Below are 23,442 nucleotides of genomic sequence, written 5' to 3'. Positions count from 1 at the left end.
TCTCGGGTGCAAACTTTACGTACGTATAAAAAAATGTTTTTTCCTTTCTTTTTAAGTAAATCATGTATGCATGGATAACACCATTAGTTTAAATTCCTAAACCCCACATTGATAGGTAAATTAGGGGATGGTTCAAAATTCTGATGCAGACCACAAAACACACATGCATACAATATAATTACCAAAATGAATGATATTGACAAACTGGTGTTTTGAACTGAAGGATAATTCTGGTCACTTTCTGTTTGTTTGAGTGCGGGTGCGTGAGGAATTTGTCTGGGGGAGATGCACAGCTCGTGCACCGTGTTCATTCATGTACAGTATATTCAATCCCTGAACGCGCTTTTTCTTTTCTGGGAAAATTACGTCATCCCACAGCTCATGGTGCTGCAGGAACTTGTGGTCAAAAAGCCCACCTTAGGCTGCTGTGCAGGGCTCTGATGTACCATTGTATGAAGCAAAGACGCACGCTGAGTGCAGACTTTAAGGTTTTCTATCAGAGCTACATGCTAACAATTAAAAATGGTGATGTTCTCTGTAATCCTATTTGGACAACTAGAGATAGTCTCACTCGTGCACTAAATCCCCACTTAGTCTCGCAAACTGCTATTTCAAGCCCCTCTAAAAGAATATGATAACTTTAGAAAACATTTCCACAAATGCCAACACCATTACATGATTGATAACTCACACAAAAAACCCTCCAATAATTATCAGCCCTTTAATTTAATGTAGATGTCTTTGAATTTTTTTATTAGAAATGTAACATGTAAAAGCATAAAGTTAAAATGTTGTGATAAATAAAAAAAGTCTCCAGGGGGCTGTGCAGACCGTTGTGTGGGGGCGGACCACTACAAGCGCGCACAGCACGGTGCGCGTACCAGCGCGACGCGTCGGCAAATAACCTCAATCTGCATACTGACTGTTATTTCGAAGGTCTTCTTTTCTACTGAGTGTTTTAATTGGTGCTACCAGCAGAAGTGAGATAGATCAAGCACCGCCATGGCTGCACTGTCGGGGGGAGAGATGTGCGTCAAATATCTGATGTTCGCCTTCAACCTCGTATTCTGGGTGAGTTTGAAGCGATAAATTGTATTCTTCTTAAAGAATAAATTATACACCCTGTCTGTGTGACAGAGAGAGAGCTTTGCGTGCATGCGCGTTCGTGTGTGAGCCGGTTACTATCTTGAATGAAATAAGACGACGTCCCAGATGCAGGATCGTACCGAGTGCTCACAGTCTCGGTTTCTTATCACAGTATATCCTCGAGGTGCCCCTGCATTATTTTGGGTACTGACAACAACTAAATACAAAGCGTCCCAATATGCGTGGAGACCGAAAGGGCTGGACGAATAATCCCCGGTGGCCAAGTGACCCAGTTCCACCGTGCAGACTACTCTTTGGAGTTTGCGCGCACAGCATTTTAATAAATGCAATGGGGGGAGGGGGGCGCTTTCTTGTGGTGGAGAATGTCCCTGATATTATAATAATGAACGCTTCTTCTTCCTCACGTTATGTGAACAGTTGCGCATGTCATGGAGTGAGAGTGTGAATGAATCCTAGATATCCCATGGAGGCTATTTGTGTCCAGCTAAGCCTGCAGGGTGTGTCTTCTGTCAGTTTGTTTGTGATGTGTTTGTGGTTTCACATGAATGCTTTGCCCATTTATGAACGTTTATTATGTGTGCAGTGCAGCTATAGATAGAGCCTAGAATAACCATCCATTACAGGGCAGGGATTTCCCAAAGTGTGTGTGTGCTTATGTGTGAGATGCAAATGATCCCAGGCAACACAACCAATTATGGGTATTACAAATATACAAAAAATCCACTATAAGTTGTAAAAATCACCAGTGTCTGTAAATACTAGCAGTAAGAAGCCAGGATGGTGACCATGAATTGAAAATGCATGTCCTTGATTGAATTTCAATTCATAGAAAAATCCTGCTCAAACATCCCAACCCAATGAAAGTGCAGACACTTCCCATTTGTGTTGGACTGAGCAGGAAGTGAATATATGATACACTGGTCATTATGCAGCCACAGATCACATGACCCAGATATCTGATCACAGATCATCTGGACACAACAAGAGTGTCTATGTGCATCGTTGTGTCAGTGCATCAAGTTTGGTTAACAGACCTTGGTTTCAATAAAACAGCTTCTGTGAGACATAGGTAGTAGTCAAATTTTAGAGCAGTCTAGTAACTGTGCGCACAGTTCAGATAACAGAGCAGGTAATATGCTGCTGGGCAGGTATTTAAAAATGTTTTTGGCTAACATGCCTAGACAGAGCCCTATGTCCTACTTCCTGCTATATCAAAATGTATGTATCAGCATAACTTTTAGAAATGCAGAAGTTAAAAACATAAGCTGTGTGTGTATAAACATGGGACAAAAGAGAGGAAGGAACACAGGCAGGAGTTCATTTCAGATTAAACAATGGAGGTCAGATTTTTGAGTAACACGGCTCTCTTGCCACTCCCTAACTGTAGAAGTCATGTGATTTTATGAAGGCGTGGTAGTGAAAACAATCTCTCCTTTCACCACGTTTTTTTTTAACTGACACCATTATGTTTTACTGCCACATGGGAAGCAGATAGTTAAAAATCACTCAGAGCTGTGAACTGTGTTGACTGGATCAGCATGGCTGTCGCTGGGGGAATCAAGTGTGTGAAATATCTCATGTTTGTCTTCAACTCTTTCTTCTGGGTAGGTGTGCTTTACTTTTAATCATGTGGTGTTGGATTGATTGTGTGTGAGAACGAGAGAGGAAGGAAGAGGTGGAAAAGACTACTGGACTAGTAGTACACATTTGTTCTTTGCTCTAACCTGCTCTTTTGTTTACACAATGGCATATAAGACATCCTAGAATAAAGAGTAGGTAAAAATCATCAACAGAATGGCCAAATATACACAAACACACTTGGAATGAAACAGATTGCCATCTTTCGGTTTGACTTTTAAAGTTAAATATTCACAGACCTGTGTATGCTGCCAAGCCCTGTAAGTGAGTCAATGTGTAGCACATCACACAATCTCTGGTACCATGAACGGACAATACAAACACAAAGGGTCCTTGTTTTTACACAGTTAGATGAGCAAATTACAGCCTTTCCTGCCTCCATCAATGTGTTTTAATACATCAATGTGTTCTACACTATAATATCAAAGTCTCATTGGTGAGGAGTTACAAATGTCTGTCCCCAGACCTATACTTTTTAAGAGTTGAAAAAAGGCCTTTTCAATAGATTTGTTGGAAATGTTGTGGGTGAGGAGTTAGATATGACAGAAAGGACTGTGAAGACCTCTTCCTCGACTGATAACTGAGAAAAACATGTAACAATTAGACCACAAGAATGCTTAGTTAGTACATGTTTTAAATGATAACTGGAAGCAGAAACATTTTAAAATTCAGACAGCACTAAGTAAACTGGTGTGGTAAAATCAAAATGAAATACACAAGATGTCAAATGGCATATTGCATAAATATGGAGAGTGCTTACGAATGACAAGAACTTCAGCTTAGTTTCTCGCTAATATCATTTATATGTACTATCAGGTTGACTGTTTACATTGTGCATTTAGTGGTATGATAACTAACTGCAGAACTGTTTGTGAAAATAAACATGATGTTGTGTTTCAGCTTGCAGGCACTGCTGTCTTCACTATAGGCCTGTGGCTGAGATTAGACCCACAGACCAAAGGCCTGTTTGAAGAAACAGACTCTCCAAATGTGTTTTACACGGGTAAGATTCCCTCTGTCCTTGAGATGGAACATTATCCCTTATCATTTAAGCAAAGTTACATTTTGGATTATGTGAGCGCTGCAAAATATGCTTGTATATGTCTGTGATTCTCTGTATGTGTGTGTAGGTGTATATATCCTGATAGCAGCTGGAGCTCTAATGATGGTAGTGGGTTTTCTGGGCTGCTGTGGGGCCATCCAGGAGTCCCCATGTATGCTGGGAATGGTTTGTACCATCTTTTGTGTTCTGCACTTAACTAACATTAAACGTAAACTATTTAAAACAGTTTCTTATACTATATCCGGGTCTATATGTATTTGTCACAATCTTACTCAGCAGCATATGGCCTTGTTACTGAACTTAAGCAAGTGTGGATTGTAGACCTACATTGGACTCTCCAATAAATATAAGCTACATTCATCTTTGTTTACTGAACAGTATCAAGGCCAGAGAAGAGTCTCTAGATTTCGCAGCACTTGTCTCTCCCCCTCCCTCCCTGTCTGTCTGGCCCTAATCTTCTTGTACTAAATCTCCCAGAGGGAGGAGCCTAAAAATTAGGTTCAGCTACACTCAAGTGACCTTGTAACTTTTTCACACATGCATTCAAAAGACATGCGCACACGCCTGCACACATTCAAGCAATCAAAAGAGTTTCATTTTGTCTATCTCTTTGCAGTTCTTCTTCTTCCTGCTTATCATATTTGCCATTGAAGTTGCGGCTGGTATCTGGGTATTTTCCAACCAAAGCAAGGTAATGTACAAGTGTATGTAACAATGATTCATTTACTTGGATAGAACTTTTCTACAAAGCTACAAACATGAATGGTACCACAATGAATGTGAGTTATGTGTATAAAGTATTATTTTACCGTCTTGCTGCTGTTTTTCAGGTGGTAAACGACATCACATCATCCTACATGCAGACCTACAAGAAGTTCAAGATGCCAAATTCAGATAAGAGACTCAGAGACACTCTGCGGATGATTCAAACTGGGGTGAGCCATGTCTTTTAGTTTCAGCTTCACACTAATTCAGGTAGACTTAGATCTTATCTTAAAATAACTTGACACGCAATATTTCCTTAAAGCAATGTATTCCCATGGGAAAGTTGTCGGTGCCGCCTAATATCAAAAATGTTTAAGATGATTAGAAGTTGGAAATTCAGCAAAATACCACATTTTAGGAAAATAAGCACCTGTACTTTATTTTTTAGTGAGCCAGGAGGCAATTATCCTACAGCATATCATCTAGGGGGAAACAGCTGGTCTAAACACACACTTACATAACTTCTTAACAGCATGAACATGTTGGGTTCCTTTCATCTCTGCACCAATAGTTATGTAAGAAAAATTATAGGTTATTTTGGAGATCGGTTATTTTGGACAGTGCCTCCACCAGTTGACTAGCAACCTCATTGTGATAACAACATAACAATTGTAACAAGAATGTTCCTTTAAAATACTTTAAGTTATAGATGTCTATTCCCTCTTCCATCTTGTGTTCTAAAGGCATTACTTTTTTCCACAGCTGAACTGTTGCGGGCCAACTGGTACGGTAGAAGAGGCTGACAAAGACACCTGTCCCCAGGGAGAGCTACTTGAGAAGCTCATTACTAAGGTACAACTACTCTGAATGATTGTATAGATTGGATGCCAACATAGATAGGTACTTCAGTCAAGAGCTAGAGAAAGAACATCATATTTCAATAGCAAAGAAGATCCATAAGTTCTAAAAGCTGTTAGGAAGCAATTACGTTACTGTATGTCAAATAATTGTCAAACGTGTGCCATAGGTTATCATTTCCTTTGCACACTAATTTCCTCAGCCTCTTTGCAGTGTAACTATGGCAACACTGGTTTACAAGAGCCCGTATGCTCTCAGGCTGTCTGTTAAGTGTGCAATACCACACGTCATGTTGTTCAGCATAGGCTTAGAGGAAGCTGAAAGGAATTATGCTGGTGTGTTGCAGAGCTGCCCTGATGCCATTGACGAGGTGTTTGACTCCAAGCTACACATCATTGGAGGAGCCGGCATCACCATTGGGGTTGTTATGGTAAGCGTGGGATTTACTGTAACTCATCAAGTTTAAGTGTCAGCTGCCCTGGAGGATGAGCGCAGGGCAGAGGTGAGTAAAGAACAAACACAAGTAATGTATGTCTCTCTTTCTTTTGCAGGTGTTTGGGATGATCTTTAGCATGCTCCTGTGCTGCGCCATCAGGAAGTCTCGGGAGGTGGTGTGAGTCCCACCATCACATCCTGTAGTCCTTTATTAACGTTGCATGATGCTATTCCTAGAGTCACATGACTCTCCACTGCCATAAACACTGCTTGTTCAAGTGGGACAATCTAAGATAGGCTGTGTGCGGATATCTCTGATTAGTACATAATACATCAGCTATAACTGTGCTACTGACACTTAGGCCAACCCTTTCTGGAATATATAGATGCAATGTGGTTATAAGGCCCAACTATAGAATGGGTGTCATCTGTGCTTCAGTGGCAATGTATTGACGACATAATTGTGTGGTCATTTGACTGTAATTAGTGTTTGTGAACTGCTAATTATCTAAACAAAAGATCATATTATTGTATATGGATCACATTTCTATTGCCATCACTTGACAGCCAGAAGAATCATGGATCAGGGCCTCAGAAAAGGCCACTACCATCACTACAGCAATAGCCAATGAAATTCTACAGTCCTTTTTTTTACAACACAGATATAAAACTATGGTGACTATAGCCGATTCAATGCTAAGCTGGGAACTGCGGTCAGTGTGGTTCACCTAGCTCGGTATTAGAGTAGCATCTCGGTTTCTACATTGTGACATTTTATGTGTACCCTTCCTATTGTCTCCATCCCTAACATGCCCTTTCTAAAAACGCCTTTTCATTTTTTGTCAAGTTTGTAAATGTCTTTTTTTATTTGTAAAAGATTTATACACATAGATGGTTGTATGGTACATGTGTTTTAAATTTGATGATGTATTTTATAATGTTCTTTCCATGTTACATAGACTGGACTTGATTTATACCATATGCACTATGTTTCACAGAGGCAAAATTAATGAGAGCCGAATAAAAGAAATTGTACTGACTCTGAAGGTGTTTTGCAATGGCATGCAGTTACTCACACAGCGAACGTCTTGTTGCTGTAGTTTTTCTTTAAGCCATTTCTGAGAAGGTCACTGAGTTAAATACATTAACTACAAGAGCAAATTCTTCACTATTAAAATAAGATACTATCAAACTGACTTTCCTTGGCATGTTGGATATAGTGGTGCAGGATATAGGGGAATGCACTGGCTTAGATGGGTGGACGTGCCTTGATAAGACTCAAAACAACATCCAGGGCCTAATCTGTGTGCGCAATGGAAAAATACATTCTTAATACTCCTCCCAGCTTTCCTTTCTTTGATATTCATGGCCATCAAGTGTGACTCATGTAGTTTGATCCAAGCCAAGAAGTGTTTTTGTTTTCCTAGTCATGCCATCACAATCAATCCAAATATGTGTTTCAAAACAAGGCGTATAGACAGATTACAGTAAACAGTGCACAATTATGTATGGTAGTGAGTCATGTTATTTCTAATGACTCACTTTTTCATCCAAAAAGAGGTGAGAAAAGTTAGTTTTCCTCTGATTATAGCACAAGGAAGTACCCTTTGATTTGGTTGTTGACAGCCAGGTGTTGCCCTCTCAGACACCCCACCCCCACTATGGAGATAACGCTGATTATAAAAAGAACTATGTTCATATGTGAGACATGGCTCCATGTTGTTCTGTGTTTATGCCTCTTATGTAACATTATGTGTACTGGCCAAAGGAAGAGGGCAGGACAAACGAGATAAGGAAGAGAAAAATAGGAACCACGATGAAAACTCAAGAGAAAATACGCCAAAATCAACATTAACTCTACCACACTTCTACACATACACACAGTAGATAAAGACTAAATTATATGATAACAATTGCCCATTCTGCCCAAGTTGTTTGATGTTTTATTTGGTGTTGGTAAACCTAGACTTGATTGGACTGATTGGTGAAGAACCACTGCAACATTTTAATAGCCAAAAACTGAACAATACAACAGTGCTGCCATTACATTTAATTTATTATTACAGTGGAAGTATAAAGTTGCATTTCCAATACATGTGTTACTAATATTGCTAGAGCAATCTGCAAATTATCTCCTTCCACCTTTTGAATGATACAAAAATATATTAATTATTTTACCTTTTGGATAAAAAACAATCTCAGTCTTCAGTCTCGTCGTCTGTGCCCTCCCAGGAAGTGTTAGCAAGTCTGCGTGACTGAGTGTGTAAGGCAGTGTGTGTGTGCAGCACGGTGTCTACATGGAGAATACTTGAGAGACACTGCAGAACAGCCAGAAGTAGCTGGTATTTACAAGACACAGATTCAAGGCCGGAGTCTGACATGAACAGTTTTGCTGACACGTCAGCCTCAGTAAAACGATGCTTTGTTAGTTTATCCTCCTCTAGAGGAAATGCACTTTCCCCAAAGATTGAGCTGTGCTCCTGTTTGTAGACAAGGCTAAAGGGGTGGGAATGGTTTTGAATAATAGTCTGGAACCTTGCTTGAGCCTGCAGGAAATGTCTTGGACTGTGGGAATAAATCTGTCTGGGCACGATCAGTAGAGCATTTGCCAAGAGCTGGGAAACAGCAAGGCCACTCGTAACTATGTCATCAGAGGCTGAGCAACTGGTGCCATTTTGTAGGAGGGCATGGTGTAAGAGAAACTCGAATGTCCCTCCAGCAGGTATGACATAACCTGGCTGCAACCCAGACTGCTGGAAGGGAGGTACATTGGGGATCTGATCCACATGTGAAGAAGTGCTTTTGGTTGACTGCAAGGTTCTCTTTGAGGCTGTGGTTGCAGTCATACCCATGGGCTCCCATGTTGAAAGGAGCATGCGGATGGCGTCTCGAAATGCACATGTATACTGCTCAGTTTGTCCTTCCCCTAGGCCACAAATGACCAGACTACATGGTTTGACCGTGACCCTTTCCTCTGAATCATTGAAAGCCACATGGACATACCTGTGGGAGAAAAAGTCAAATTTGAACATTCATGAATCAAAGAAGATTGAGAAAATCAAAACAATATACATGTATGTTAAATCAATTATTATCTATGATAAGGAATTGTATGCATTTTTTTGACTTTTAAATATACATGTTATATGAGTGGCAAAGAGACATGTTTATACCTATGGGCTCCCAGCAGAATTGGTCTACAAAAGGTTAGTGTAGCGACGTGCTCTGGTTCAACCATCCAGCAGTCTGAGACAGGTTTGGCCCCACTTAGCTGGGCAAAGAGAGACAGCTCATCTTCACTGACACACTCCACAACGCACATCTCTGCCTGTGCAGCTAAAGACAGGACAGCAGCCGACTGTTTCACTGCAGAAAGGATCACAGAGACACCCAAACTCTGCAGGTTTGCAAAGACACACTTCAGGGACCTTTCTGTCCAGGCGCTAAACTGCACTATACTTCTGTTGTTCTTTGAATTCTCCTCCATCCATTGCTCTCCACATCCCAGCTGCAGCACTTGTCCTGCATTGAGCAATTTTGGCTGTAGGTAACCAGAGAAAACTGCAGCTTTAACTGCCTTTTGTTCAGTCTGAGGGCACGGTGTAGCAAAGTCTCTGTGAATGACTTGCCCCTCAATCAAACGTGAACAACTGATAGGGAAGCCTGACACAGGTGTGTGCAATGCATCCAAGTTGTCATTTACAAACTCAAGTGATAAGGAAGGTTGGTCCCTTTTAAACTTCCAGTGAGTCAACAGTTCATAGGTTAGTTTGCTTATAAAGTCACAGTGGGAACGACCCAGACGTGAATGAAAGAATGATGTCAGCAGTTTTTGAACACAGTCATTGTTTGAGGGTCCTGATAAATGTTTTTTTGCAGTGAAATCCTCCCATGACAGACAGCATCCATATGGAATCACTCCCATGCCTATGAGATCATCTAGCTCCTCCAATGCAAATGCCAGAATTTTGTCAGCCAAGTGCCTGGCAGTTGAAGCCTCTGCCGTTTGCCTGGAGGTGTAGGTGTGGGACACATTAGGCTCCTTGCAGGCCATTTTATGAATCATCCGTAGTAATGAAGCTAGCAGTAGGATAAACGTCTTGGATCCATCGCCTGTTACAGTGCTGTGTTTCAAGACGCACTCCACCACCATCCTAAAACCAAAAACACACAAATATATAAAAAATATAAAATGTCACTTGTCAAAGACTATCATAGTGACAGAGTGTGTGTGTTACCTACCTGGCCAGTGGATGCTCAAGTCGTAGCGCAGTGAGAATGCGAGCCCCACTGCGACTCAACATCGCCTGTCCCGTGTCTCTGGTGAACAGAACCTGTCCTCCTTCAGGGCCAAAACTGCGGAGGACAACTGACTCCAACGCACACACAGTCTGCACAACATGATCCAGATGAAGACGCTCCACTGGCGGCATCCCTGCAACCTGAAAGAAACATAAATATCAATTGCAAGAGAAAATACACAATTTACAATTTTTTCCAAATATGCTTTTGGTATTCCATAAAAAGCAACAAGACATTTAAATACTACTGCCTCAAAACTTTACAGATGGGCTTAAAATTCCAACAATATAATGTATGCAGCACAGTTTTAGTTTACAAACATTTGACACAGGATGGATTTCAATTTAGGGCTACAGTCTTACATCTCACGTTTGGATTAATAATGTGAAAAAGAATCAACACTTAAATAAGACTTTAGTTACACCTGGAGTAAATTCAAAGTAAACTACAAAGTAATACAAATTAGCTACCCCTTTACCACATAAACACATCAATACAGCAATAATTATAATCAAAACATATGACAAATATTATTCTGGGATGGGCCAATTTGCATAAATATTACTTTTACTTTCGGTAAATAAGGTATAATTACGAATCAAACCTTTTACTTTTACTTGAGTAACATTTTGATTGCAGGACTTTTAACTCTAACAGAGTATTCCTACACTGTGGTGCTTCTACTTTTACTTCTTCCACCTCTACTACTCAGCGTCAGTCAATGTTCACTTTGAAAAAATCAGTGTAAAGTTAGTTTACTTGGTTAGCGTTATAAACTCGTGTAACTATTTTCTGATCACTGCTAACAGCTAGAAGCTGCGTAGATAACATTAGCATCTGCTAGCTAGCTGAATGAAATGAGATGAACCCTTCCGCACAGGGGCTTATTTTATTACAAACCCTAGATATAACATAAACGCACTAGTTTCTAGCTGGAAACGGAAAATACTGGAAACTGTAGATCCCGCTCAACAGGATGTATTTACCAGGGAGCGGAACGGAGTGATACGAAGCGAGACGAAAAGAGACGAAGAGGGACGGCGGGAACCAAACAGAGACGGCGGGAAATGGAGAGAGACGAAGATATACGAAGACAGGCGGCGGGAGACGGCGGGAGACTGCGATTGAAGTAAAGTGACAGACAAACATTGAGAATTTAGAAAGATTTAGAGTTTTAAAGATTCAACTACACTGAACAAAAATATAAATGCAACACTTTTGTTTTTGCTCCCATTTTTCATGAGATGAACTCAAAGATCTAAAACATTTTCCATTTACACAAAATAACCATTTCTCTCAAATATTGTTCACAAATCTGAAAAAATCTGTGATAGTGAGCACTTCTCCTTTGCCGAGATAATCCATCCCACCTCACAGGTGTGGCATATCAAGATGCTAATTAGACAGCATGATTATTGCACAGGTGTACCTTAGGCTGGCCACAATAAAAGGCCACTCTGAAACGTGCATTTTTCTTTATTGGTGGGTCTGGGGGGGTCCGAAAACCCTAGGGTTAAATCCTAACCCTAACCCTAATATGTCACCCATTGAGCATGTTTGGGATGCTCTGGATCGGCGTATACGACAGCGTGTTCCAGTTCCTGCCAATATCCAGCAACTTCGCACAGCCATTGAAGAGGAGTGGACCAACATTCCACAGGCCACAATCAACAACCTGATCAACTCTATGCGAAGGAGATGTTTTGCACTGCGTGAGGCAAATGGTGGTCACACTAGATACTGACTGGTTTTCTGACCCCCCCAGACCCTGAGGCTGTGCGAAGTTGCTGGATATTGGCAGGTGGAACACGCTGTCGTATGCGCCGATCCAGAGCATCCCAAACATGCTCAATGGGTGACATGTTAGGGTTTAACCCTATGGTTTTCGGACCCCCCCAGACCCCCCCAATAAAGCAAAACTGCACGTTTCATAGTGGCCTTTTATTGTGGCCAGCCTAAGGCACACCTCTGAAATAATCATGCTGTCTAATCAGCATCTTGATATGCCACACCTGTGAGGTGGGATGGATTATCTCGGCAAAGGAGAAGTGCTCACGATCACATATTTCTTCAGATTTGTGAACAATATTTGACAGAAATGGTTATTTTTTGTACCGATATATAGAAAATGTTTTATATCTTTGAGTTCATCCCATGAAAAATGGGAGCACAAACAAAATTGTTGCATTTATATTTTTCGTTCAGTGTAGTTTGTTGTTCAAATGAACCATTTCTTTATGGAAATCATAAGTCTCTTTCATAATCTGATAATATTGCTTTACATGGTCCATAGGAATGGTGCTAGGTGTAGAAAAAAAAAAAACACGTATGCGTTTCCTACAATGTCTTTTAAAAAGCTTTATGTCCACCATTAACACTCTTTGTCTCTAAGAAAGCACATAAATGAAGATCTGTTTGATTTCAAGAAATTCCTGAATGTTTGCAGAGAAGCTTTATATTCTTCAGATATAACATCACCAGACGTCAAGTGTTTCAAATTGTGTTGTTATACTGTTTATATGTAATTTGTTCTTAGGTCTCCCTTGTTATTTTCTACACATGAAAACGTACTAATGCTGAAAGCTAAAGTCAGCTGACCATACTGTCACATCATTATTAAAATAGCAGACTTTGGGAAGTGATAATCCATGTTGATCTAAAATGTTCCCGATAAGCAGAAACATGCATTGTGTGTATTTCCACATGTCAAGGACAGAGGTGATGTCACCCCACCCTCCCCTGCCCATCCCCCTCTCTTGCTTCCCTCCTTCTATACAGTATCTCTACAGTATGTCTGGTACCTCAAGGTGAACGGGGCGGGGCCGGAACTTGATCTCCGTGTTGCTGCAGAAACCACATCCTAAGTTTCTAAATTAGGCAACATCATCTATACATAGACAATATGAGACAGTTCTGCAGCTCCTGCCAGATGCACACACTCCAACACACACATACAGAGCTGTCCACAGTGAATGTAAATGTCCTCTATTGCTGAACTCTCACTATGCTAACGAGCCTTTAAAAAGCCATGTCATTTCGCTAATGAATATGCATCAGTGGCCCAGTGAGGGTGACCTGTTGGGATGGGACAGAGGTCACAAGAGGTGGGGCGCAAATAAGCACCCGTGCTCCCATGAGACCTGCAAGGATGGACAAGATCACATTCACAAGTAACACACACACACACACACACACACACACACACACACACACACACACACACACACACACACACACACACACACACACACACACACACACACACACACACACAGAAGTAAGCAATAGAAGAAGACCGAGCTGCAATTCCCCACCTTGTCCTACTCTACCTCGCTCTTGCTCTCCCCCTTGATCCAGCTTTTCATACACCTGCTCTCTTCTTTGTGACATCTATGAACTGGTGATACAAAAACTCTTTCCTCTCTCACTGTTTTCCTCCGCCTGTCCCGCCCTCTCTGGTCCTGTCATCTATTCTCCTCCTCCTCCTCCTCCTCCTCCACCTCTCTCTGGGAAGAAGGAGTACCTGTGTGTCTGGACATTGCTGCTGGGGCGACTGAATACAGGTATGTCTCTGGGTCCTTATCTTTCTCTTAGTTTTATCAAATTAAAGTACTTTGATGTATTTCTCTCCCAACTGTGCTCAGTGAAAAGTAACTGTGTAAAACATAACAAAATTTGAATAATCAGGTTGGTGAGGGTCATTCTCTTATTGACCAGATACAGTATAGGTGCAACATAATAACCTTGGGTGATTTATTAGTTTTTACCTCCAAATTCCGTGATTTTCTTTTGTGTCTATGAAAGATGCAGTTCTTGTGAAGGTTGAGAAAATGTCCAATGTCAAGTTAAAAACAAGGCTCTCTTAAGTTGTCAGTGACGGTGCAATTACACTAGAATGCACACATTAATGTCATGAATTTGCTAACTTTTTGGATGAGGTGTAAAAAGAGTTTGAACTGCTGTTTTAACTAAAGTTAAGGGGACATATGGTGCTGCTGGTCATTCATTATTCATTATCATCCGCATCAAACATATTGAAAGACGCAAATGTACACATTTAGTTACGTTTACATATGTTTTATATACACGATATTCAACAATTAATAATTGAAGTAATTTCATTTCAAATTACCATGTGAAAATATCAAATCTGTGAATTACTCATTATTACTTAGTCAAACTTTTACAAAAGCAAATCAGAAATATTATATATAAGTATTGAAATACATAACGTGATCAGTATAAGAGACCTGTATCATGTGAGACATGGTGTTCTTTCTGTCATCATTAGGTACATCTGTTTGCTCCTGCAGCTGTAATTAATCAGTGGCTTCTGTTTAGCGCCTGTCTTTTCAGAAAAAGCAGAAATAAACTGAGATCAGTGTCCTGCTTTGGTGTGAGATCTCATCTGCTTACTCAACTTCAGAATAGCAAAAAAGGTATCTACATTTTTTTTAACATGGGAGTCTTGTTGTTTTCGTAGATACTGAGCATGACCTTGGCCCATGACTCTGACCCCTGCAGCTCACAGTGGAACAGCAGCGGTCCACGCGTGACGCTTCAACTTCAATTGTCCCCTTCCTCTCCCCTGCATGTCAGCAGCTTTGACCGAGACAGCTACTTGCATATCCTGTGTTAAAGTGTTAGTGCCAGGCCAGCAGAAACAGGAGTCATTTGACACTGATGGTCATACAGTTTCTAAAAGCATATTAATGCTACAGATACATCTAATCAAAAGCATTTAAGGAAACTTGGAGGGCGTATGTGTTTATGTGTTCTGTTTTGATTGTTCCTCAAAATAGATTTTTTTTGTTTTTTGTTTAGTATAGTGTGATGTTCCTTAAATTACTCAAGTTGTTATTTAAGGGCTGAGACAATATTTTCTTGACTCTGTGTTTCTCTGTCAGTTTAATTCTGGATCTGTTACTCGTCCAATAATGACTGGGAACCGTCGAGCTGCCCCCCCTGCACCGGGCACCCCCGCTCCAACAACCCACTTGCCAAATGAAACAACCAACCCCGGCCATTCTGGAGGCCACAGTCCCAACAAGTTCATGAGTGAACTGCACAGCGTCCACAGTGAGTCAGACTCTGAGGTCATGCTCTGTTCCTTTGGAACCAAAGGAATGTCCGGAATAACATAACTAAACTATCATGCTGATATGCTGTTGTGGTGCGTAGCCTGCTAAAATATATCACAGAAATAATTGCGAGAACAAAATATTATTGTCATTTCAAGACGATTTTATGCAACTGCCGTAAAATATAATGTTCCGAAAATATTCAGTCATTGTTATGAAAATGAATTTGAAAAAAACCACACACAACCAAAAGTAATAAAATGGACTATCTGCCACTGTTAACAAACATTTACAATGCAAGAGTCTTACAATGGTCTAAGTAATCTCCATTTATCATACAAGTCACTTAATAAATAAGATAGTATCTGTGTTTGTGTCAGTTTAAATAATTGGATGGCAAATCATCCTAAAACAGTAAAAGCTCATGGAGTGTCTAGCATTTTGTGACTGAATGAGGAAGGCACACACATCATATGATAAGGCCAAACAAGCGTTGACTCAAAGGTAACAGAAAAACAGGTTAGGTTGGCTACTTTTAAAATCTACTCTAGAACTGCGTTTTATGTTCCTCTTGTGTGGAAGTTATTCATTTGTATTAGTTCCGACGTACCAGGATTGTCAATGCGTACTGTTTGTAATGCTATGCGCATGTTTTATGGGGAAGCAAACTGCAAGTCATAAAAAATGTCATCTTGTATTTGAATATGTGACATGATATTATAGTCAAATATTGCTTCCATGATGCTTTAGAACAAGCAGAATACATAAGAGATGGACATGAAAACACCTGACTGAGCATTGCAATGCAATACAACACCACCACAGAATATGATCAAGAAAGATTTTCCTCACTCTGTTTATCTTTGCATTCAAGTGGCTGACTAAAAAAATCAATTATGCATCCTCTATGTGTGTGTTTATTTCATCTTGCAGTGCCATCATGGGCAGTTGCTGCCCTTTGCATCGTAAGCTTGTGCGTGGTGTTGTCATGTGCAGTGTGTGTGTGGAAGAAGTGCTTGAAAAAGAAGGACAAGGACAAAGAAAAGGACAAGAAAAAGGGAAAAGAGAAGAGCAACGGAGGCATTGACACTGAAATGGATGGAGGTTACAGCGAGGTAAACTACACACACACACACACACACACACACACACACACACACACACACACACACACACACACACACACACACACACACACACACAGTGTCCCCCTGCAGATGTACTGTCCTTGCAATGGATCACAGTCCTTATGTCCGGGTCACACAGGACTAGTAAAACTGTCAGTGTGTGTTAGGACTAATGGATGTTTTGCACATAGCTCATATTGTAATAAAGTTTGAGGACTGAGATGAGCTGTTTAAGAGTGTTTCCCTTGTCCTCAAGGATTCAGGTCACATTTACCCACACTGATGCTGTAAACCTGCCTGTATACTTTAAACAATAAATAAGCTTTAGACGGTAACTAGATCTTTGTTTAATCACCTCTGGCTGTGCAGTGCTTACAATATACTGCATGAACCCGACACAAATAGCTGTGAGATAGAAGCACTTAATTGATTACTTCTTGTAAAGCTATGTTTTATTATTTCTGCATGTGATCTGTGTGTGTCTGTGGTTGCAGCCGCTGAAAGACGAAGGTAACAAAGAAACCGAGCTGTCAGATAATGATCCCAAGGAGGAGGAGAAGCTGGGCAGGCTCCATTACACATTAGACTACAACTTCACAGACAACACAGTGAGATGCCACTATTCACTATGACGTTTTTCCCCAACATCTGCAAACTCTAAAATGTTCACCAAATTAATAACTTGTTGTCAGTTATCGAGAATCTCATCTCTTGTTATTACTTTCCTTTGCTATCACATTCTAGCTGATAGTCGGCATCTTGCAGGCTGCTGATCTTCCTGCCATGGATGTGGGAGGTAGTTCTGACCCTTATGTTAAAGTCTTTCTGCTCCCAGACAAAAAGAAAAAGTTTGAAACCAAAGTGCACAGGAAGACCCTTGAACCGAACTTCAATGAGACGTTTACATTTAAGGTAAACTCAAAGATAAATACTTTTTTTTTTTTTTTTAAATGATCCCAAATGGGTCCATGCTCAGCAAATGGTGCAAAATGTGTTTCTAATTATTATCTGTGAATGTGTTCTGTAGGTACCGTACACGGAGCTGGGCGGGAAAACACTGATGATGACTGTGTACGATTTCGACCGTTTCTCAAAACACGACGCCATTGGAGCTGTGAAGATACTGATGAGCAGTGTGGACTTCAGCCAGTCTCTGCAGGAGTGGAGGGATCTGCAGAAGGCAGAGAAGGAGGAGGTGTGAGCACACGGAGAGAGGGGTGGAGGATATAACCTTGAAATAGGGATGCACTAGTCAAAAAGAACAACTTGCTATTGATCTCTTGATCCGAAATTATTACTGTTTTTTGGCGAAAAAACTTTTCTAAACTGAGTACTACAATGTATTTATCAAAGTAATATCAAATACTCTCTCCTTTTTATATTTACACTGTCATGCACATAAAGGTCACTTATGTGTCATTGTAATTGCAAAGCCATATTTTATCTTTAATAAAATGCTAACTTATTTTTCTCTGTTTTAGAGTGAGCGACTTGGAGACATATGTTTGTCCTTGAGGTATGTGCCTACAGCAGGGAAGCTGACGGTGGTGATTTTGGAGGCCAAAAACCTGAAGAAAATGGACGTGGGTGGATTATCAGGTTAGTCAAGCGACAGACAACTTCACTAACAAGACTTTTAAAAAAGGAAAAACTGTTAAAACCATTCTGTTTTCTCTGTTAGACCCGTACGCAAAGATCCACTTAATGCAGAATGGAAAAAGACTCAAGAAAAAGAAAACAACAACAAAGAAGCACACCTTAAACCCTTACTTTAATGAGTCTTTTAGCTTTGAAGTGACATGTGAACAGATGGAGGTAAATACTGTGTATATTTGTATGCAAACACACACAAAAAACAACATTTAAAAAAACAATTAATCTGAAATGTACTCGTTTTCTTTGTGTGTATTTTCATGTGTTTTTTAAAGAAGGTGCAGATAGCAGTGACTGTGTTGGACTATGATAAGATCGGGAAGAATGACGCCATCGGCAAAGTGCTGCTGGGCAGTAACAGCACTGGGACTGAGCAGCGCCACTGGGAAGACATGGTGGCAAATCCTCGGAGGCCAATAGCACAATGGCATAGTCTCAAACCAGAGGATGAAGTCAACGCTCTCATTTCAAACAAGAAATGAAACTGTCACCTAGTATGTTTTGACCTTGCAGCATTTAACTACATTAATTCAAATGTATGTTCCTCCCCTTATTGCAATAAAAACTCTTTGGGATTCATTTAACTATGTAAATCTACCCAATCATATCCTGTTTTACCCATGACACTATCTAAGTCACTGTTATTACATGTAATCTGTAATCTTTCTTCTGCAAATACCTCCTCCTAACTACAAACAGTATTAAGGACAAATGTATAACTATGTAAAGTGCTATTAAACCATGAATTTTTTTAACCTGTGTTTTTGTTCTGTACTTTGCTGTTTAAATGCATGTACCCTACGCCTGATATAAACATGAATAGCCTGTAGAGGGAGACAATCCAATGGCTAATGAAATAAGATACTCATATGAGTGTTATTATTTCTCTACTTTATGTTTATATTATTATTCACTGTTGCATTTAGCTAAATGCTTGGATGGATATATGTGCTCTAAATGTCCATTTGAAACACAACACAATAGAAGTGATTCTTATAAAGCTAAGAAAATACATTGGAGAGCGAAGAGTCTTGGACAACAGCCCTAAATAAGAGAAATGCAAACCTAAGAGTTGGGGCCTCATCATTAATAGACATTGTCTCTGCAGTATAGCAACCAGGAAGGATGAACAGGCTAGAGCCACACCAATAATATGATTAAATGTTCATCTTTGAACATTTAATCACTTATCCGTGGGAGACCTGACCACGGATAAGCGGGAGAAGATGGATGGATGGATGGTTCATCTTTGTTCCGAATAATCTATATTATTTCAAAACTAATACTTTTATTTACAAGAAATAAAAAATGTCATGGGAAATAGGCAGTAAACATTCATTCCTTTCAATGTATTGGAAAATGGTGGTGAAATTACTATGAGCACAGAACTGAGCTTCAGGTTGCCAGGCATGTAGGCTAATAGCGGTTTTTTTCTCCATATATTTTTAGAAATAATTCATATTTGAATAAAAACATTAAATATTGTATAGTTAATTATCTTCAGCCAGAAAATAATCCCCCTTACTCTTTGTTTGATCAAAACATAAAAATAGGGGGGGGTGCACGTTATTTGGTGTGTGTCAACCATAGAGGTGTCAACTCAACATCAAGACAGTTGTCGGGAAGAGGTTAAGGAAACAAGTCAAGTAACGCTGATTGGTAACGTGTTACTTAATAGCTAAGCGTAAAGCATTTTTTAATGAACCTAGCTTAATTGAAAAGCTGCATGTCAAAAATAAATGAGCGTCAATTTATAACAAGCAAAATGTACAGCTAACTTAGCTGGGGGTAACCTAACTTTACCCTTATTTACAACAGATATTTATCCTACTTAGTTCAGAGACAGAGACAGTTTACACCCAGCTAACTAGCTTAACTAAAGCTATCTAGTGTTAACCTTTTCATAAATGTGCTATCTCGCTAACTGTGAAGGGGTGTGGTGAAGGTGAGTTTTTTTTACAAGTGCAATTAGCGAGTTAAATGAAACTTTCTGCCCTCTATTTAGCTCATTGGCAACGCCGTTTTGATCCGCTAATGTCCACGTCAGAAGTTCTCATACGCAGGTCATGACATGTGGTCAGACAGAAATGTAACTTTAGAGGGGAACACCTCTGTGATGGAGCGACACACTATCACAATTACCACTGAATCTGAGGCTAGTCTGTGTGTGCTGGCTGAGAATGTTGGAGTGACAGAGAGCAGCTTACCTGCCCACACAGGTGGAGGCTGGTCGTCACCTGCTCAGAGGGGCTGTCGCCACCAGGTAGGTTTCACCGAGTTATAGGAAAGACCAGGCATCGTCCCGGAGCTAACACACATCCTGAAATCTTCCCTTCCGGGACCATTGAGATGCACCGTTAACGTTTCGGCGGGACTTCCTTTCGGACTCTGAGATGAACTTAAAGTGGACAGTGAAACGATTTCTTCTTATGTCGTTTTCAATCTCCCACTTGCTGTTACTTGAGGGTGAGTATGATAGTTTCTCTCCTCCAAAATTGTATAATTGTCCTGCTAAAAAGTTTGCTCAACACAGATGTGAGTGTGAACTATATATTACACAACATAGTGGTATATTATTGGATCTAATAGTCAATATTCTTTGAGTCACAATACTCTTGCATTACAAGCTCTTTTGAAATATTATTTAAGTTTCTGATTTTCTTTATCATCTGTCACAGGTCATTTACCTATATAATAAAGCCTAGCCTGCATTGTTTTAAAATGCCCCTCCCTATTATATTGTGTCCTCACTGTTTAATCTTAATAAATGTCATATATGCGACTTAATGTTTCTTATTTAATACATCTGGACCTCCCTTTCCCCAAATTACAAAGAGTTTTTACTTTTAAAATGTATGATGTTTTCTTTTGTGTTTAGGAGCTCAGAGCCGACTTTCAGTGGCTGAAGGAAGACTACAAAGGTACATCAAAGGAATTAATTTGTGATTCTGCAAACAGTATGGTAAACATATAATTAATATTGAGCAAAAAGATCATCCAATTGTACAGGCTGACACTGATAAATTATTTGCAATTTCTGTTTCTGTCACTAGAGTGTGTGGCAGAGACTGTGTTAGAGTGTGTTTGTGCATGTGCACTTGTGCCTGTGAGGGTTCAGTTAAGAGTAGTTTGGATTCTGAATTGAAGTGGTGTAAAGTGCACTTAAGTCTCCCCTCTGACTGTTTCTTCCCACTAATGTGCATGTTTGTGTGTGTGCAGAAGAGCTAATGCACTTCGGAGGAAACGGGATCTCCTTGGGGAGGAGGTTGGTACACTACACCTAAGAGAACCAGAGGAGGTCAGGGCACCCACATGCGCACAACACCTTAAACGGCACAAAGCTGTCTTTGTAACGAATGAGACTTGCTCACAAACCCATACACTTTCTCCCACTCAGCCTGAGGCAACTCTAAGCTTACAACAGGTCACCAACAGTACAGAAATGTGTCATTGATGTGGTTAAAGCTTGAGAACTACTTTAAGTGTTAATTGTTTCCCAAGACCTACAGACCTCTGCTGTCGGAGGGTGGTCTACCACGCAGCATTTTACACAACTACACAGCCAGAGATTCCTCTTCAGGTAATTACACAACTTATGAAGCTTCCATTATTGCATTAACAGAAGATTAAAACTATCATTACCCAGATAAACTGGGCTAAGTGATCATGAGGTGTGTGTTTGTTTTTTCCCCCCAGAATATTGTGGCTGCCTCAATGGTGGCTGGTGTCAGGAGAGCGGTGTGTGTGACTGTGCTCAGTTCCAGGCATTGGGAGACCGCTGCCAGATCAGTGAGTAATACACACAAACACAATTTACCACACACATTCACACGTACCGTGTATGTCTTCCTTTGTTATCAAATCTTCAAATAAGATTTATCAGAATATCATCCACATGGCAACCATATTCTTGATTGATAAGCACCCTTCCTGTATGCAACAGAGTGTGTGATCAGCAGGTGTACAACTTTTTAATAACGGCATACAGTATACAGTTACACACTCAGTTATACAGGAATGTGTGTCATTCAACAAACAATAATTACATGCACACACTCCAGTATTAATTATCAGATTTCCCCATCCGTCTCTCTTTCTATTTCCCTCCCTATCTCTCTTTGAATCATGTGTACTAAGGTAATAGGGTCAGGGTTGAGTGATGGAGTTTCTAGTTTCTATATTCTGAACAGACTCCTTATACAGTTATCAGGAGATCTGAAGTCAGAATTATTGTAAAGACATTTTTTCATTTCAACAAACTAATTTGATGTTGGCCCACCTGTTGGAAACAATATAGCGACCTTAGGAACTTGTAACTGAACTTATACTTGAAATGAAATCCTGGAATAGACATTAGCATTTAAAGGAAAGCCTCATCTTAGACTCATAATCAAGCTTCAAAGCTTCAGTGCACATTTTGAAGATTAAGATTACCGAGCTGATGCCACAGTTCTAAAAATATAAAATAAGATTTTTTGGTGATTAAAATGTGTAAAGAGTCATTTAAAAAATAGGGAACAGGCAATTTCCGATTTCTTACCAGCATGTAAAGCTTTGCGCTGATCAGATTAAAGGACATGACTCACTATCAAACACCCCCGCTCCCTCAGATTTTGGGGAGGGTCTTAAGCGCCATCTTGGCATCACCAGTTACGGGGATTTCCTGTAACAAGAGGCTTTTTTTGAGAAAGGCACTCATTTTCCACTGATAAGTTTAATGAAATGAAAGATGGTGAAAGATATAAAGATGATAAAAGAGATAGAATGTATGACTTTGAGCAAGTGTCAATTTCCACTGAAATCCATTTGTGTCACCACATGAAACTGATCCCCTTCATCATCACGAGAATGTTGTCTGAGTGAATTGCCCATTTTCCTCTCAGTACCGAACCAGGGCCGGGATAGAGACGGGATCTGCAGGTCGTGGGGTCAGCACCACTACGAGACATTTGATGGAATCTACTTCTTCTACCCGGGAACCTGCTCTTATATTCTAGCCCAGGACTGCCACTCAGCTGCACCACAGTACACGGTGTGGGTAAGAGCATAAAGAGAGAAATTACCCACTGCTGTATTTAACCACTATTAAACCTGTGCGTATTCAAGGTAGTCTGGCTTTATCTTAGAATAACAGCTTTTCAAATTTGGGACTGAAGTCTTTCTGAGTTCTCTCCGTTATCTCATATTGCACTTAAAACTCTTTGATTTTTCGAAACATTCTTTAAAGGGGACCTATCATGCAAAATGCACTTTTTGATGTCTTTTATACATAAATATGTGTCGAGGAACTTATTCAGTGTCAGAAAATAAAACCCTCTCTCTTTTCCTCCGTACCCAAATCTCTAAAAACGGGGCTACAACGGAGCTGATCCAGATTTGCGTCTGATATGACGTAATATCGGAAATGTAGGCTGGCTTTACACCCACGGCTCTATCAGAAACGTTGCTATCAGAAACAATGCCCGACTGTTTT

The 23,442-nt window shown here is 40.2% G+C and overlaps 4 protein-coding genes across 5 annotated transcripts in view; 3 read left to right on the top strand and 1 right to left on the bottom strand.

Annotated features, from left to right (window-relative positions):
• The first annotated feature begins 867 nt into the window (after positions 1 to 867).
• cd9a (CD9 molecule a) lies at positions 868 to 6,846 on the top strand. Of its 2 annotated transcripts, none has more exons than XM_010784846.1 (8): positions 868 to 1,071; positions 3,646 to 3,748; positions 3,876 to 3,973; positions 4,425 to 4,499; positions 4,639 to 4,743; positions 5,276 to 5,365; positions 5,718 to 5,801; positions 5,923 to 6,846. In XM_010784846.1, exons 1-8 carry the CDS (start codon positions 1,003 to 1,005, stop codon positions 5,986 to 5,988), a joined length of 690 nt encoding a protein of 229 aa, XP_010783148.1. In that variant the 5' UTR covers positions 868 to 1,002; the 3' UTR covers positions 5,989 to 6,846. The 2 variants fall into 2 exon arrangements, with proteins under 2 accessions (XP_010783148.1, XP_010783149.1); XM_010784847.1 differs by lacking the exon at positions 868 to 1,071 and adding an exon at positions 2,572 to 2,711.
• Positions 6,847 to 7,513: 667 nt separating this feature from the next.
• On the bottom strand, positions 7,514 to 10,326 carry bbs10 (Bardet-Biedl syndrome 10). Its single transcript, XM_010784845.1, has 3 exons — positions 10,049 to 10,326; positions 8,980 to 9,960; positions 7,514 to 8,809 (listed from the first exon to the last, which is right to left on the bottom strand). The coding sequence occupies exons 1-3, from the start codon at positions 10,237 to 10,239 to the stop codon at positions 8,005 to 8,007; spliced, it is 1,977 nt and encodes a 658-aa protein (XP_010783147.1). The 5' UTR covers positions 10,240 to 10,326; the 3' UTR covers positions 7,514 to 8,004.
• A 4,131-nt stretch (positions 10,327 to 14,457) lies between these two features.
• syt1b (synaptotagmin Ib) lies at positions 14,458 to 18,724 on the top strand. Its single transcript, XM_010784844.1, has 9 exons — positions 14,458 to 14,547; positions 15,016 to 15,187; positions 16,123 to 16,304; positions 16,811 to 16,924; positions 17,061 to 17,228; positions 17,344 to 17,511; positions 17,798 to 17,915; positions 17,998 to 18,131; positions 18,245 to 18,724. Exons 2-9 carry the CDS (start codon positions 15,046 to 15,048, stop codon positions 18,449 to 18,451), a joined length of 1,233 nt encoding a protein of 410 aa, XP_010783146.1. The 5' UTR covers positions 14,458 to 14,547; positions 15,016 to 15,045; the 3' UTR covers positions 18,452 to 18,724.
• A 1,361-nt stretch (positions 18,725 to 20,085) lies between these two features.
• otogl (otogelin-like) overlaps positions 20,086 to 23,442 on the top strand; it is a 26,158-nt gene continuing 22,801 nt past the window's right edge. The window contains exons 1-7 of the mRNA XM_010784874.1: positions 20,086 to 20,232; positions 20,848 to 20,890; positions 21,023 to 21,041; positions 21,189 to 21,267; positions 21,471 to 21,549; positions 21,666 to 21,758; positions 22,853 to 23,007. Of these exons, the coding sequence (XP_010783176.1) occupies positions 20,086 to 20,232; positions 20,848 to 20,890; positions 21,023 to 21,041; positions 21,189 to 21,267; positions 21,471 to 21,549; positions 21,666 to 21,758; positions 22,853 to 23,007 (615 nt within the window). The remainder of the gene's footprint in view (positions 20,233 to 20,847; positions 20,891 to 21,022; positions 21,042 to 21,188; positions 21,268 to 21,470; positions 21,550 to 21,665; positions 21,759 to 22,852; positions 23,008 to 23,442) is intronic.

Source organism: Notothenia coriiceps, unplaced genomic scaffold (assembly GCF_000735185.1).
Source record: "Notothenia coriiceps isolate Sejong01 unplaced genomic scaffold, NC01 NC01_scaffold00026612, whole genome shotgun sequence".
NCBI lineage: Eukaryota > Metazoa > Chordata > Actinopteri > Perciformes > Nototheniidae > Notothenia > Notothenia coriiceps.
Note: the sequence above shows the minus strand (reverse complement) of the source record. Positions and strands in the feature narration are given on the sequence as shown.